The sequence below is a fragment of the Biomphalaria glabrata genome, chromosome 12 (genome assembly GCF_947242115.1).
Source record: "Biomphalaria glabrata chromosome 12, xgBioGlab47.1, whole genome shotgun sequence".
Taxonomy (NCBI): domain Eukaryota; kingdom Metazoa; phylum Mollusca; class Gastropoda; family Planorbidae; genus Biomphalaria; species Biomphalaria glabrata.
This window is the reverse complement of record NC_074722.1, coordinates 19,774,130-19,792,230: the sequence shown is the minus strand read 5'-3', so window position 1 is coordinate 19,792,230 and position 18,101 is coordinate 19,774,130. Positions and strand designations below refer to the sequence as shown.

General features: G+C 38.6%; 1 protein-coding gene across 5 annotated transcripts in view; it reads right to left on the bottom strand.

Annotated features, from left to right (window-relative positions):
• LOC106073490 (uncharacterized) overlaps positions 1 to 12,125 on the bottom strand; it is a 107,431-nt gene extending 95,306 nt beyond the window's left edge. For 2 of the 5 annotated variants that reach the window (XR_008774123.1, XM_056006899.1), the window contains exons 1-4: positions 11,994 to 12,119; positions 8,842 to 8,983; positions 879 to 984; positions 49 to 164 (exon numbers count right to left, since the gene is read on the bottom strand). Coding sequence is in view for 4 of the 5 variants with exons in the window: in XM_056006899.1 (XP_055862874.1) it covers positions 49 to 164; positions 879 to 939 (177 nt within the window). In the remaining variant the exon portion in view is untranslated. Of the gene's footprint in view, positions 1 to 48; positions 165 to 878; positions 985 to 8,671; positions 8,691 to 8,841; positions 8,984 to 11,984 lie in introns of those variants that run through there. The other 3 variants (XM_056006900.1, XM_056006901.1, XM_056006902.1) reach the window with 3 other exon arrangements.
• Between the last annotated feature and the right edge of the window lie 5,976 nt (positions 12,126 to 18,101).

The window sequence follows — 18,101 nt, the reverse complement described above, 5'->3', positions numbered from 1 at the left end:
ATGTGATACTAAGTTGTTACCAAGTTACATGTGATACTAAGTTGTTACCGTAAAAGTGCATATGATTCTCGTTTTTCGGTATCGATATATGTCACAATAGTTTGTTAGATTGTCTGGATTTGAACATGGCGTGACACTTAGATTTTTGTGCTTGACAGGCGATGCTGAAACAAAATACAATATTTCATAGCACAAAATATAATTATGGCCATGACTTGGATTTCGCACATCAATGAGTGTAAGGTTTCACACGACTACAAAAACCCAGTGGCGACCTGCAGATGTTGTCTTTTGCACCTGTTTTTCTTTTGGGCCTCAAAAGTGTGTCCCGTGGCCTACGTGAGAGCTCTCCAATATCGACCTGAGCGTTAAAATGCTGGCCGTTCGACTGCATGTGTGAAAAAAAAAGAGGATGAAGGCTACAGACAAACGAAACAATATAAAGCCTAAGAATAAATCAACGGGAGTAGTCCGTGTGTATAGCTAGTAAATCTATAGGGATCTATTTCAAGTGGATATTCACATTTATACAAACAAAATCACTAAATAGTGACGTCATGGATTAGTGGGTTCTATTGTATATATGTTATTATTAGTCAGTTGGTATTGGGAATTCAAGGTGACATCTTATCCCGGATAGAGACTCGATTTTGGCATTAATGCATTAAACTGTATTCACGTATCTAGCATTCTGGGCTTAGTCCTAATATTTTGTTAATGTGTAGGTATTATTCATAAGTAGTTTAAACACATCTATTATACCCGTACAAGAAACTCAAACATCTTCTAAGTAATCTGTCGAAGTCAGAAAGCCATCAGACAATTACAAGATCAAGGCCTATCACAATAATAAAAACAAAACTGGATGGTTGACTTACTTGACAATACACTTATCCAAAACAATGTCATGATACTAAGATCAGTTAGAACCCTCTTCATAGCGACTTTGTAGTGGCTGAACTAAAAGATTGTCACTTGACGTCACTGAAACATAAAATGTTGACAAAGAAATGAGACCATCTGTGTTAAACGATATCAGAGACACAACTCTTTCGAGCACAACAACCTGAATCACATCTCAGTTGAATATATCGATCTAAGTCACATCTCTTTCGAGCACAACAACCTGAATCACATCTCAGTTGAATATATCGATCTAAGTCACATCTCTTTCGAGCACAACAACCTGAATCACATCTCAGTTGAATATATCGATCTAAGTCACATCTCTTTCGAGCACAACAACCTGAATCACATCTCAGTTGAATATATCGATCTAAGTCACATCTCTTTCAAGCACAACAACCTGAATCACATCTCAGTTGAATATATCGATCTAAGTCACATCTCTTTCGAGCACAACAACCTGAATCACATCTCAGTTGAATATATCGATCTAAGTCACATCTCTTTCGAGCACAACAACCTGAATCACATCTCAGTTGAATATATCGATCTAAGTCACATCTCTTTCGAGCACAACAACCTGAATCACATCTCAGTTGAATATATCGATCTAAGTCACATCTCTTTCGAGCACAACAACCTGAATCACATCTCAGTTGAATATATCGATCTAAGTCACATCTCTTTCGAGCACAACAACCTGAATCACATCTCAGTTGAATATATCGATCTAAGTCACATCTCTTTCGAGCACAACAACCTGAATCACATCTCAGTTGAATATATCGATCTAAGTCACATCTCTTTCGAGCACAACAACCTGAATCACATCTCAGTTGAATATATCGATCTAAGTCACATCTCTTTCGAGCACAACAACCTGAATCACATCTCAGTTGAATATATCGATCTAAGTCACATCTCTTTCGAGCACAACAACCTGAATCACATCTCAGTTGAATATATCGATCTAAGTCACATCTCTTTCGAGCACAACAACCTGAATCACATCTCAGTTGAATATATCGATCTAAGTCACATCTCTTTCGAGCACAACAACCTGAATCACATCTCAGTTGAATATATCGATCTAAGTCACATCTCTTTCGAGCACAACAACCTGAATCACATCTCAGTTGAATATATCGATCTAAGTCACATCTCTTTCGAGCACAACAACCTGAATCACATCTCAGTTGAATATATCGATCTAAGTCACATCTCTTTCGAGCACAACAACCTGAATCACATCTCAGTTGAATATATCGATCTAAGTCACATCTCTTTCGAGCACAACAACCTGAATCACATCTCAGTTGAATATATCGATCTAAGTCACATCTCTTTCGAGCACAACAACCTGAATCACATCTCAGTTGAATATATCGATCTAAGTCACATCTCTTTCGAGCACAACAACCTGAATCACATCTCAGTTGAATATATCGATCTAAGTCACATCTCTTTCGAGCACAACAACCTGAATCACATCTCAGTTGAATATATCGATCTAAGTCACATCTCTTTCGAGCACAACAACCTGAATCACATCTCAGTTGAATATATCGATCTAAGTCACATCTCTTTCGAGCACAACAACCTGAATCACATCTCAGTTGAATATATCGATCTAAGTCACATCTCTTTCGAGCACAACAACCTGAATCACATCTCAGTTGAATATATCGATCTAAGTCACATCTCTTTCGAGCACAACAACCTGAATCACATCTCAGTTGAATATATCGATCTAAGTCACATCTCTTTCGAGCACAACAACCTGAATCACATCTCAGTTGAATATATCGATCTAAGTCACATCTCTTTCGAGCACAACAACCTGAATCACATCTCAGTTGAATATATCGATCTAAGTCACATCTCTTTCGAGCACAACAACCTGAATCACATCTCAGTTGAATATATCGATCTAAGTCACATCTCTTTCGAGCACAACCTGAATCACATCTCAGTTGAATATATCGATCTAAGTCACATCTCTTTCGAGCACAACAACCTGAATCACATCTCAGTTGAATATATCGATCTAAGTCACATCTCTTTCGAGCACAACAACCTGAATCACATCTCAGTTGAATATATCGATCTAAGTCACATCTCTTTCGAGCACAACAACCTGAATCACATCTCAGTTGAATATATCGATCTAAGTCACATCTCTTTCGAGCACAACAACCTGAATCACATCTCAGTTGAATATATCGATCTAAGTCACATCTCTTTCGAGCACAACAACCTGAATCACATCTCAGTTGAATATATCGATCTAAGTCACATCTCTTTCGAGCACAACCTGAATCACATCTCAGTTGAATATATCGATCTAAGTCACATCTCTTTCGAGCACAACAACCTGAATCACATCTCAGTTGAATATATCGATCTAAGTCACATCTCTTTCGAGCACAACAACCTGAATCACATCTCAGTTGAATATATCGATCTAAGTCACATCTCTTTCGAGCACAACAACCTGAATCACATCTCAGTTGAATATATCGATCTAAGTCACATCTCTTTCGAGCACAACAACCTGAATCACATCTCAGTTGAATATATCGATCTAAGTCACATCTCTTTCGAGCACAACCTGAATCACATCTCAGTTGAATATATCGATCTAAGTCACATCTCTTTCGAGCACAACAACCTGAATCACATCTCAGTTGAATATATCGATCTAAGTCACATCTCTTTCGAGCACAACAACCTGAATCACATCTCAGTTGAATATATCGATCTAAGTCACATCTCTTTCGAGCACAACAACCTGAATCACATCTCAGTTGAATATATCGATCTAAGTCACATCTCTTTCGAGCACAACAACCTGAATCACATCTCAGTTGAATATATCGATCTAAGTCACATCTCTTTCGAGCACAACAACCTGAATCACATCTCAGTTGAATATATCGATCTAAGTCACATCTCTTTCGAGCACAACAACCTGAATCACATCTCAGTTGAATATATCGATCTAAGTCACATCTCTTTCGAGCACAACCTGAATCACATCTCAGTTGAATATATCGATCTAAGTCACATCTCTTTCGAGCACAACAACCTGAATCACATCTCAGTTGAATATATCGATCTAAGTCACATCTCTTTCGAGCACAACAACCTGAATCACATCTCAGTTGAATATATCGATCTAAGTCACATCTCTTTCGAGCACAACAACCTGAATCACATCTCAGTTGAATATATCGATCTAAGTCACATCTCTTTCGAGCACAACAACCTGAATCACATCTCAGTTGAATATATCGATCTAAGTCACATCTCTTTCGAGCACAACAACCTGAATCACATCTCAGTTGAATATATCGATCTAAGTCACATCTCTTTCGAGCACAACAACCTGAATCACATCTCAGTTGAATATATCGATCTAAGTCACATCTCTTTCGAGCACAACAACCTGAATCACATCTCAGTTGAATATATCGATCTAAGTCACATCTCTTTCGAGCACAACAACCTGAATCACATCTCAGTTGAATATATCGATCTAAGTCACATCTCTTTCGAGCACAACAACCTGAATCACATCTCAGTTGAATATATCGATCTAAGTCACATCTCTTTCGAGCACAACAACCTGAATCACATCTCAGTTGAATATATCGATCTAAGTCACATCTCTTTCGAGCACAACAACCTGAATCACATCTCAGTTGAATATATCGATCTAAGTCACATCTCTTTCGAGCACAACAACCTGAATCACATCTCAGTTGAATATATCGATCTAAGTCACATCTCTTTCGAGCACAACAACCTGAATCACATCTCAGTTGAATATATCGATCTAAGTCACATCTCTTTCGAGCACAACAACCTGAATCACATCTCAGTTGAATATATCGATCTAAGTCACATCTCTTTCGAGCACAACAACCTGAATCACATCTCAGTTGAATATATCGATCTAAGTCACATCTCTTTCGAGCACAACAACCTGAATCACATCTCAGTTGAATATATCGATCTAAGTCACATCTCTTTCGAGCACAACAACCTGAATCACATCTCAGTTGAATATATCGATCTAAGTCACATCTCTTTCGAGCACAACAACCTGAATCACATCTCAGTTGAATATATCGATCTAAGTCACATCTCTTTCGAGCACAACAACCTGAATCACATCTCAGTTGAATATATCGATCTAAGTCACATCTCTTTCAAGCACAACAACCTGAATCACATCTCAGTTGAATATATCGATCTAAGTCACATCTCTTTCGAGCACAACAACCTGAATCACATCTCAGTTGAATATATCGATCTAAGTCACATCTCTTTCGAGCACAACAACCTGAATCACATCTCAGTTGAATATATCGATCTAAGTCACATCTCTTTCGAGCACAACAACCTGAATCACATCTCAGTTGAATATATCGATCTAAGTCACATCTCTTTCAAGCACAACAACCTGAATCACATCTCAGTTGAATATATCGATCTAAGTCACATCTCTTTCGAGCACAACAACCTGAATCACATCTCAGTTGAATATATCGATCTAAGTCACATCTCTTTCAAGCACAACAACCTGAATCACATCTCAGTTGAATATATCGATCTAAGTCACATCTCTTTCGAGCACAACAACCTGAATCACATCTCAGTTGAATATATCGATCTAAGTCACATCTCTTTCGAGCACAACAACCTGAATCACATCTCAGTTGAATATATCGATCTAAGTCACATCTCTTTCGAGCACAACAACCTGAATCACATCTCAGTTGAATATATCGATCTAAGTCACATCTCTTTCGAGCACAACAACCTGAATCACATCTCAGTTGAATATATCGATCTAAGTCACATCTCTTTCAAGCACAACAACCTGAATCACATCTCAGTTGAATATATCGATCTAAGTCACATCTCTTTCGAGCACAACAACCTGAATCACATCTCAGTTGAATATATCGATCTAAGTCACATCTCTTTCAAGCACAACAACCTGAATCACATCTCAGTTGAATATATCGATCTAAGTCACATCTCTTTCGAGCACAACAACCTGAATCACATCTCAGTTGAATATATCGATCTAAGTCACATCTCTTTCGAGCACAACAACCTGAATCACATCTCAGTTGAATATATCGATCTAAGTCACATCTCTTTCGAGCACAACAACCTGAATCACATCTCAGTTGAATATATCGATCTAAGTCACATCTCTTTCGAGCACAACAACCTGAATCACATCTCAGTTGAATATATCGATCTAAGTCACATCTCTTTCAAGCACAACAACCTGAATCACATCTCAGTTGAATATATCGATCTAAGTCACATCTCTTTCGAGCACAACAACCTGAATCACATCTCAGTTGAATATATCGATCTAAGTCACATCTCTTTCGAGCACAACAACCTGAATCACATCTCAGTTGAATATATCGATCTAAGTCACATCTCTTTCGAGCACAACAACCTGAATCACATCTCAGTTGAATATATCGATCTAAGTCACATCTCTTTCGAGCACAACAACCTGAATCACATCTCAGTTGAATATATCGATCTAAGTCACATCTCTTTCAAGCACAACAACCTGAATCACATCTCAGTTGAATATATCGATCTAAGTCACATCTCTTTCGAGCACAACAACCTGAATCACATCTCAGTTGAATATATCGATCTAAGTCACATCTCTTTCAAGCACAACAACCTGAATCACATCTCAGTTGAATATATCGATCTAAGTCACATCTCTTTCGAGCACAACAACCTGAATCACATCTCAGTTGAATATATCGATCTAAGTCACATCTCTTTCGAGCACAACCTGAATCACATCTCAGTTGAATATATCGATCTAAGTCACATCTCTTTCGAGCACAACAACCTGAATCACATCTCAGTTGAATATATCGATCTAAGTCACATCTCTTTCAAGCACAACAACCTGAATCACATCTCAGTTGAATATATCGATCTAAGTCACATCTCTTTCAAGCACAACAACCTGAATCACATCTCAGTTGAATATATCGATCTAAGTCACATCTCTTTCGAGCACAACAACCTGAATCACATCTCAGTTGAATATATCGATCTAAGTCACATCTCTTTCGAGCACAACAACCTGAATCACATCTCAGTTGAATATATCGATCTAAGTCACATCTCTTTCGAGCACAACAACCTGAATCACATCTCAGTTGAATATATCGATCTAAGTCACATCTCTTTCGAGCACAACAACCTGAATCACATCTCAGTTGAATATATCGATCTAAGTCACATCTCTTTCGAGCACAACAACCTGAATCACATCTCAGTTGAATATATCGATCTAAGTCACATCTCTTTCGAGCACAACAACCTGAATCACATCTCAGTTGAATATATCGATCTAAGTCACATCTCTTTCGAGCACAACAACCTGAATCACATCTCAGTTGAATATATCGATCTAAGTCACATCTCTTTCGAGCACAACAACCTGAATCACATCTCAGTTGAATATATCGATCTAAGTCACATCTCTTTCGAGCACAACAACCTGAATCACATCTCAGTTGAATATATCGATCTAAGTCACATCTCTTTCGAGCACAACAACCTGAATCACATCTCAGTTGAATATATCGATCTAAGTCACATCTCTTTCGAGCACAACAACCTGAATCACATCTCAGTTGAATATATCGATCTAAGTCACATCTCTTTCAAGCACAACAACCTGAATCACATCTCAGTTGAATATATCGATCTAAGTCACATCTCTTTCGAGCACAACAACCTGAATCACATCTCAGTTGAATATATCGATCTAAGTCACATCTCTTTTGAGCACATCGACCTAAGTCACATCTCAATTGAACATATTGACCTGAGTCACAAGACTTACATCTCAATTGAGCACATCGACCTGAGTCACATGACTTACATCTCAATTGAGAATTTCTGACACTCGTGCCCCTTAGAGTAACTATTTCAACATTTTTATGGTCAGAAATTATCATAATATATTCAAAGTCTCATTTTATAGATGCAGGGCTGCAACGATATCATACAGCTGACTCTGGGTTAGGGTCTGTCTGTCGGGCCGAAAGTCTGTACACGTTCTTTCTCTGACACTAAAGAGCTCCATCAAGGAATGTGGAATCTTGACTGAGAAATGCTAGCCTTTGATCGCGCCTAAAACGTGTCAAAGAAGACAGCTATCATAAGCAAAGAAAAAATAGAAATAAAACAAGTTAGATAAAACAAGCTTTTTAAAACCAACTGAATAAAGTTGATGGTAATCTAGGATTTCCTCTTTCGATTTAGTTCTTGTAGTGCTTCATGATTGCAAGGTGTCTTTCCGATGAGCACATCGGGATTTTCCTATTTCCAAACATTCTCGGATTTGACTCGTCCACAACTGTTCATTAAGTCTTGTGTTTCTTCCTTTCTTTGTTGACTAGAAACATTGGAGGGAAGTGCATGTTGTGAGCCGACAGAGTCGAAAGCCATTTGCTATCGTCCAGCCCGAATGAGGAGATATCATTATTACTAGGCTTACATAGTTATACTGTGATCGATTTGACGTTCAGTTTTGTCTCTCTACTTTGACCGCGTCCGAACCGTTTCTCACAAAATAAAAAGTTGTGTCCGATTGTGATTTACTACAGGCCTGTTACTTATGTGAATGTGAGAAAGAAGTAGGTTATGTTAAAGGAACCATTGCTACTCGCTAGAGATGATCATAGCTACTTACCAATTGACTGTTCAGACAAGATCTGTTCAGGGAACTACCCTGCAGCTGGTACTTACAAATTGACTGTTCAGAAAAGGACTGGGAACTACCCTGCAGCTGGTACTTACAACTGGACTGTTCAGACAAGGACTGGGAACTACCCTGCAGCTAGTACTTACAAATGGACTTACTTGGTTAGCAAAAGGCTCAACTCAGCAAACGGAGAAGACAATGTTGCTTTCAGTAGACTTCCAAGTTGCAACTTTGCACCACAAAATGGAAAGTCCCTAGAGCAGCAATCTACTTGTAGTCCTACTCTTCCAACCACACCAGCTACCCACCATATTTAACATAAAGAAGCAAGAAGCAAGATAAATCTTTGGACATATTGAACTTTAAACCAAGAACGTCAGAAGAGAAAGAGCAAAATAGAGAAAAAAAAAAGAAAAGAAAAGAAAAACTAATTTCCTATAGCCGGTCCGCCCCTATACAGACAGACAAAACACAGTGATAGATAGATAGGCAGACAGATAAATAGATAGATAGATAGATAGATAGATAGATAGATAGATAGATAGATAGATAGATAGATAGATAGATAGATAGATAGATAAGTGTATTAGACCAGTTAGAATGTTATGTCAACTTAAAATGCCTCTGATACGTTGTGGTAGCTTTATTAGATTTTTATAGAAAAAAAACACAAAATGTTTCTCAATGGTTTGTATAGGGACGTTTCACCACTCCAACCATTCAGGACTTCATCGGAGATTCTAATCGAACATCTAGATACATAGAGACTAGATCTAGATGCATAGAGACTAGATCTAGATACATAGAGACTGGATCTAGATGTATAGAGACTAGATCTAGATACATAGAGACTAGATCTAGATACATAGAGACTAGATCTAGATACATAGAGACTGGATCTAGTTGCATAGAGACTGGATCTAGATACATAGAGACTGGATCTAGTTGCATAGAGACTGGATCTAGTTGCATAGAGACTAGATCTAGATCAGTGATTCCCAAAGTGGTCTATATAGACCCGCAGGGGTCTACGAAGACTTTCAAGGGGTCTACATAGTGAAAAAACAAATTGGGGGTCCATGAGATGTCCAAGGGGGTCTATGATAATAGATTTCATATAAGCAGGTTGTGACTAATTTTTACATCCCATTAATGTAATTCTTCACAATATATATAATTTGTGACTTAGATAATCATTTAAATATTTATCCCGCTATTCAAACGAAAAATTGTTGTATTTAATTTCAATACTTATTAAAATAACTAAATTTTATCTTCATGTAAATAATGTTAACAAAAAGAAATGTAGACTGTCTAGCATTGATTATATAAAATTGTTCATTCTTTCCTTGTCAACGAAGCGGTTACCGATTGCCTTTTTTATGACGATATGAAACTAATTACGCTTGAGGATCATCTGCGACAATATCACCCAGATAAAAAGATATAGATTTGAAAAACTTTTGAACAGTCAAAGATAAAGTTCAGAATAGACCCACAAAATCTTTATTCAACATCATGTAGAGAAGATGGTGGTTTATGAGTCTTACAATATCTGTTCAATTATAGCAAAATAAGGGTGTGGTGGTAGTGGTTAAGCGCTTGGCTTCCGTAATTGGGGTCCTGGGTTTGAATCTCTGTGAATTTTGAATTTCAGGATTTTCAGGGCTCCCCTGAGTCCACCCATCTCTAATGGGTACCTGAATTATGTTAGTAAAAGTAAAGGCGGTTGGTCGTTGTTCTGCCCACATGACACCCTTCTCGTTAACCGTTGGCCAAAGAAACAGATGACCATAACATCATCACAATGTCTGAAAGGGGAAATTTACTTATTTATGGCAAAATGCGGAAAACACCATAGGTAAAACATTGATTTTTACCAGACGTTGTTGTTTTAAAACCTGTTTTACACAAACCCACATCTGATATTATTAAAAGAATTTCTTTAAGCAACAATACAGTTCAAGGTTGCTTTGGTGGCATGAGTTATAAAATTAAAAGCTTCATATGTAATTCTTTGCAAACGATATATATAAGTTTGGGCTCAGCAGCGTAACAGGTTCTGCCAGGATGTAGTGGTGTGTGCTGCAAACTGCATTATGGTCGCCGGCTCCTTATTTTTCCTCAGGTTAAAACACAAAACCTTTCCCATGTTTGAGTTGCAAGACAGGAGAGTTTTGAATTCAGTTTTTCTTCTGCTAGGTGGGTAGCCAGCCAAGACTAATGAGCCCTTCATGCTTACTGGTTTAGGCGACAGTCACTCGCCTTCGCTCTTTCTCCCGATAGTGATAACATCTTCGCGAGGACACAAAATTTGAGCAACTCGTGAAACGTCAACAAAATAGACGAGAAACTGCTCTTTGCGAAAACTCTTACAATGATACTTAAGGCTATTGTAGTTGGAGATTCCAGCAATACATATTGCTATTTTAATTGGTTTTGAATTTTATCAATAAAAAAGAGAGATCTCTAAAATCTCTAATATGTAGCTTTAAATTACTTTTTCACTTTTCAACTCTCTACAGATAGAAATTAGGAGGCGGTTTGGCTGAGCGGTAAAGTGCTTGGCTTCTGAACTGGGGGTCCCGAGTTTGAATCCTGTTAAAGACTTGGATTTTTTATTTCGGAATCTTTTGGGCGCCTCTGAGGCCACCCAGCTCTAATGGGTACCTGACATTAGTTGGGGAAAGTAAAGGCTGTTGGTCGTTGTGCTGGCCACATGAAACCCTCGATAATCATAGGCCACAGAAACAGATGACCTTTACATCATCTGCCCTATAGACCACAAGGTCTGAGGGGAACTTTACTTTACTTTTTGTACAGATAGAAATTAGTTTTAAAAATGTTGAATTTGCAAAAATTTGAAAGTTAAGCAGGGGGTCTACCGATAACCAGAAAACATGGCAAGGGGTCTATAAGAGACAAAAAAGTTTGGGAACCACTGATCTAGATGCATAGAGACTGGATCTAGTTGCATAGAGACTAGATCTAGATGCATAGAGACTAGATCTAGATGCATAGAGACTGGATCTAGTTGCATAGAGACTAGATCTAGATGCATAGAGACTAGATCTAGATGCATAGAGACTAGATCTAGATACACATAGACTGGATCTAGATACATAGAGACTGGATCTAGATGTAGACTACATTCAGTAACATTGACAATGATTGACATAAGTAAAAACTATCATTAGTAAGATTATTATGATTAGACTCGCTAGATAATCATGTCTTTAAAAAAAAAAAGGAATGTATTCTTCAATAGGCCCCTCCAGTTCTAGGACTGTGCTATAATTACTTGGTTTACCGTTAAGGCTTCAGTAACTGCACCATCAGATCTAGACCGTGACTACATTAGACTGACTAGAGTAGGAAGACATGCACTGCGATGATAACGTCCATAGAAAGTAGCGTTCCTTTGTTCTCATGAAGTTGAAAGTGCACAGCAAGAAGAAATGGTGCGTTTTAGTTTTAACCAAATATCACAAAGATATTCTTATGCCAGTGTTTCTCAAACTGAAGTATGCAGACCCCCAAGAGTCCGCAAGACGACCATACGGGGACCGCCAGAAAGATGAAAATTATCTACGATGACGAAAACGTGTTAGCTAAAAGCCACCTTAGCCGATCGGATAATTTAACTAATTATGAGCTCGCTCCTCAATTAAATTTGTCTATCAAGTACTCTTCTATGACAACCTAAACCAAAGACTGGAAGACACTCTTCACTAGGATAATCCCGAATGAGTATTGAACCCTTTTTCGCGTAGACACCTCATTCAAGTTATATTTTCTTTAAAATTTTATTTTAAATAAAAGTTATAATCTCATTAGTCAATCCTATGTAGAGTGTACATATATACATGAGCGTAGCCAGGATTTTTTTTAGGGGGGGGATTCTTTTCTCCCCCCTCCCGCCCCCCCCCCCCGCTAAAACATATATATATATATATATGTTTGGATGGATGAATGTGTGTGTGTGTGTACATAATTAATATCTATTACATTCTGACCCTTCATTCTTTTGGAAGACGTTTATTGTGCCCTAGAATAGGTTCTTCCTGGAATTAGTGCAAGGGGTCTGGGGGATCGCTGAGAGCCCCCTCGCTGCCAAGCACTATATCTGGTTTTAAAAGCCAACAAAATGTATATTCTGGGGTATCTACAGTGCATTATCCTGCTATTAAAAAGTTTTATTTCAAAAACCCAATGTGCTATTCTTACTGACTTAGACCCTCCCGCGCCATTCGGCGCATTTGCCGTCAAGCTGTTTCCACAAAAATCTGTCACGGGCGATGTCTGAAGCCTCTTCCCACCTGCTCTGAGGACCTCCATGAAAGTGTGTTGTACTAGGATGTCATCAGAACTCTTCTTATGCGTAATTCATTTTGTCGGAGCAAATGTCCTGCAAACCTCTTGCGACGCTCTGTCACAGTGTTACTAAGGGGTCTGGGGGAGCGCTAGGAGCTTCCCCAGTGCGGGGCGGAGCCAAGCACTATTTCTGGTATTGAAAGCCAACAAAATGCATATTCTGAGGTATCTACAGTGCATTTTCCTACTATTAAAAAGTTGTATTTCAAAATCGAATCTGCTATTCGGCGCATTTCAAGCTGTTTGCACAAAATCTGTCACTGGTAATGTCTTAAGCCTCTTCCCACCTGCTCTGAGGACCTCAATGAATGTGTGGTGCCAAGTTGTACTAGGATGTCATCGCAACTCTTCTTATGCGTAATTCATTTTGTCGGAGAAAATGTCCTGCAAACCTCATGGGCGCTCTGTCGCAATCTTACTAAGGAGTCGACTCCCAGTTCGGCATAGGATTTCCTTGATTTAGACCCGATCTCTATAACTAATTCCTAAAATCTGTCTTAGCCATCTTTGTTGAGCCACACTTAGTGTTTTTCAATTTCGGTAGATGACTATTCACTGTAATATATTAATGGAGCCCCGTCGCTGGTAGAAATGTGTAACCTCTCTTGAATACGCTCTTGGAATTAAGTAACTGTACTTTGCTTTAGATTTTATATCGAAAAGGGAAGTTTTATCTTCAAAATCATCTGTCGGGGGTTTTAAACTAAAAAATCTCTGGATTTGTTTTTTTTTTATTCAAAACCCAATTTAGCTACGATAATAGCATTTAGTAACTGTAGTTTGCTTTAGAATAATATTGAAGTTAGAGGTTTTCCACCTCAAACGCTCTGTAGGGGGATTTTAATCTCAAATTTATCTTGAGGGGTTTAAAACTTTTAAAAAGCCATCTGGAGGAGAGGAGTTTAAACTCGAAAACCCCAATTGGATTGGCTACGCTCAAATATTTTTAGTGTGTAATTTGCTTTTTTTAATATTGAAGAGGTATATTTTAGCATCAGACCCCTCTGAAGGGGGGTTAAACTCAAAACCCCTTGTGGCAACGCTCATAGCATTGTGAGTGCGTAATTTGCTTTTTTTTCGTACACTGAAGATGTATTTTTTAGCTTCAAACCCCGTTGGCGGGGGATTTAAACTCAAAACCTCTTTGGCTATGCTCATAAATTTTTGCGTTTTTATTTATATTGAAGAGGTATTGCTTTGTTTTTATTATTAAAAAGGTATTTTTTTACCTTCAAACCCCGCTGAAGGGGGGGGTTAAATTCAAAACTGAGTCAAAACCCATTTAGCTACGCTCATAACATTTTGAGTGCGTAATTTGCTTTTTTTTATATTGAAGAGGTATTCTTTAGCTGCAAACCCTACTGAAGAGGGGGTGGGGTAAACTCAAAACCCCTTTGGCTACGCTCATAGAATTATTAGTGTGTAATTTGCTTTTTTTATATTGAAGAGGGGGTTTATCGTAAATTTTGGAGGGGGGTTTAAAATCAAAATATTCCTAAACTGTGCTCTTGGAATTTGGGGATTGTCGTTTGCATTTTTTTTCTGTTTTGTTTTATAGAAGAGGGGGAGTTAACTGCAAAAACACCTGGTAGGGGGTTTTAAAATCAAACCCCCCTGGTAAGGTGTTTTAAACACGAACCCCCCCTGATAGGGTATTTTTTAACTCGAACCTCGAAGAGGGGGAGTTAACTGCAAAAACACCTGGTAGGGAGTTTTAAACTCAAAACCCCCTTGGTTTAGCTGGGGCAAGTGATGGTTTAGTATTAAAATCTCACCTAAAATAAATAAAATCAAAGCAAAAAATCAGTCACTAAATTCTGATTCCCCCCCCCCTTTTGCGGATATAGATCTAAAATCTAAAAAAAAATTGAATGCCATAGTAGTCTAGTCAATAACTAAAGACTTTGAGCCTAGTAAATGGCTTGTGTTGACCTAGATCTAGCTACTATGACGACATGATGAATGAAATGTTTGTATAATTATGTAGCTATGCTAAGAGGTCTAAATGCGCATAAGTAAATCTGAAAGAAAAAAGTCAATTGAAATTAAAGACTTAAAATTAAAACCGAATCAGTAACTGTAGGCTTAAATGCTTTAAAAAAACACATTGGAAAGTAAATTGTATTATGTAAGTAGTTTATTAGTTTAATAATATACCTTTATAATGCGCGATATTATGACCTCTGACGTTCATTTCATTTGTATCACTAAGAGGATCATGTAATGGAGCCGCAAGTTACGGAAAAATATGTCAAGACGTTTAAAGCTATTTACATTTAGAGCGAACGATTTTATGTAAAAAAAAATGTTGTGTAAACTCAAATTTGAAGGTTAATTTTCATTAAATAATGAAATGAATACACACTAATATGTATGTTCATTTGTAAAAGTAAAAAATTATGTTTTCTTGAATGACTGCTAATTCAGACCTAGACATTTTTATCTCTGCGCATGCGTGACCTCTTCGTCTTGATGTAGACATGGCGTTGTGACCTAGATTTATAAGATACAATACTTTTATAAAGTTGGGCAACGTTTTTTTAGGGTCTTAAGTTTGTTTTAGGGCTACTTTACATTCGTCACGGTTCAAGTTAGCACACAAGGAACATTTCTGCCAAATTTTATCAAGTTTGGTCAAACGGTTTTGATTTCTATTTGGCACATACATACTGTAATAACTTAAGGGAGGCAAACTCAACGAGGCACATATATCTTTATTTACACGACATCAAAAGTTCATAAAACATCATCTTTCTTAGGCACAGTCTTTTCACTTCGGCTCTCAACTTGGGCGGAAATCGTTCTCCTCTCTTCCTAATGTTGACATCCTTCTAGGTCTAGTTTATCACAGTGCGCACCTTCTAGCACTAGTCTGGATGGCGGTGCGCACGGCAGAGTTATAACATTGCCCCCTTCTTAGAGCTTTTCGTCCCGAAAAGAAACAGTGCAGTGGAGCTTTGACAGTTCAGGTGGAGGTCGATCGGTGGGAACCACAGACTTTAGGGTGTCTGTTGCCCACAAAGCCATCTGCACAGTTTCCCGTGGTCGTCGCTTCCTCTTCTTCCAGTTGGCAAGTCTACGCTTGAGGCGATATCGTGGTCGCTGCTTCGACCTCATGACGATAGACGCTGATGCCAGCCAGCTGACACATGGAGAGTTAGTGGAGGTCAGGGTTGCCAGCCTGTTGTGGCGATGACCGTAGATTCCAGGGTTGTTGTTCTAAGACGCTGACTCAGCGGACCTTTTCCATGGACGTGTCGTGACACAAATGTAGGCCCACAGCTAGCCATGGTCTCAAGCACATAGTCTTTCTCAGCTTCATCTGTAAGGTGTGCCCATGAAACATCCTTGTAATGTTCATCCACCACTACATCATGTTTCGCTGGGATTAATTCACCACCGTTCAAGTCACTTTCACTAATGTGGGCAGAAGTACACATTTCTGTCAAGCTCAGGTCTTGTAGCTGGGTATCTTGGCATGGGCACTTACCCCGCAGGACGCCGCATACACAGTTCATGTCAATCGCCAGGATGCAGTTGCCAAGTATGGAGTTCTCCCTTATGCCGCTGCCAAAGTCAAATTCGTTCTTTCTGTCTCGGCCATTGTTGGGACCCGTATTCGCAATTTCACTCGACGACATCAAAGGAATCAGAAACGGTCTTGAGGCTTTCATGGTTTGAGTTCTCATCAAAGATACTGACAGATAAACAGAGGTCTTTAAGGTCCACAGCAGCCAGCTTGGACGCAGACCCAACGTTGTCTTTATCTATCCGGCTCGTTGCAGGTATACCAGGAACAAAAGTTTCAGGCGCATAACAGACTTCTCTAGTTTCTTCATTTGTTTCTTTTCTTTCAATTCTGTATATCCCATTGAGATCGCCGCAGCAATCGTTGTCATCCCCGCCAGACTTGCCCACAACACAGTCACAGACAGCGCTCCAATCCCCAGTGCCTCCAACACCACTGTTTGTGCAGCCACAGTCCTGACCAGGCAACTGATCCTTCCCTAATGAGTTTATTCCTCCTTTTGCTTGCGACACAATTTTATCACTTTGGTCTATATGGCCTTCTAATTGCAATACACTTTCATCAACTTTGTTCAACTTTATGTTCCTGCTCATGTTCAGTTGTTCATCAAATGCATCCACAAAGTCCTGGATCTTGCCAATGAACTCAACAATCCCAAGTTCAATTTTAAATGTGTAGGTCTCCGGATCTTCCTCTTCATTGATCAGAGCTTGCCTCAGACGAGCCGTGAGCGTTTCCCTGCTACCGAGGGATTTTAAACCTCTGTCCCGAAGCTCTTGTCTTATCTCTTTAATTGAGAGCTGATGTAATAGCTTCAAATATGTCATTGTAATCAAAGCCTACCTCCTCTCATTGAGTTGCCTATGATCCCACTTCTTACACCAATTGTAATAACTTAAGTGAGGCCACTCAACGAGGCACATATATCTTTATTTACACGACATCACAAGTTCATAAAACATCATCTTTCTTAGGCACAGTCTTTTCACTTCGGCTCTCAACTTGGGCGGAAATCATTTTCCTCTCCTCTTCCTAATGTTGACATCCTTCTAGGTCTAGTTTATCACAGTGCGCACCTTCTAGCACTAGTCTGGATGGCGGTGCGCACGGCAGAGTTATAAGAATACATACATACATACATACATACATACATACATACATAACTACCTACATACGCCTTACTTTCTACTTTACAATATACTAGACATATATTACCCGCGGGTCTTAATTTGCGTATCAGTGTCGATATATCAAATAAGCAAATTCACGACAGTCACTGAGAGTGTTTTGTAATCAATTAAACAAAATAATAATGTTATAAGTAAAGCGAATGCGTGAATGTAAAAATAGTATGAATGAAGCTATCAAAATAGCTAATCGACCTAACTCCATTTTTTCAAATAAAAACATTTGCTTGTAGGCCTACATATATTTGATTAAAATATGAACTGAATAGGCTTAATTTTGTATATATATGGCTCCTTTTGTCTCGAAAGGCAATGGATGCGCCCAAGT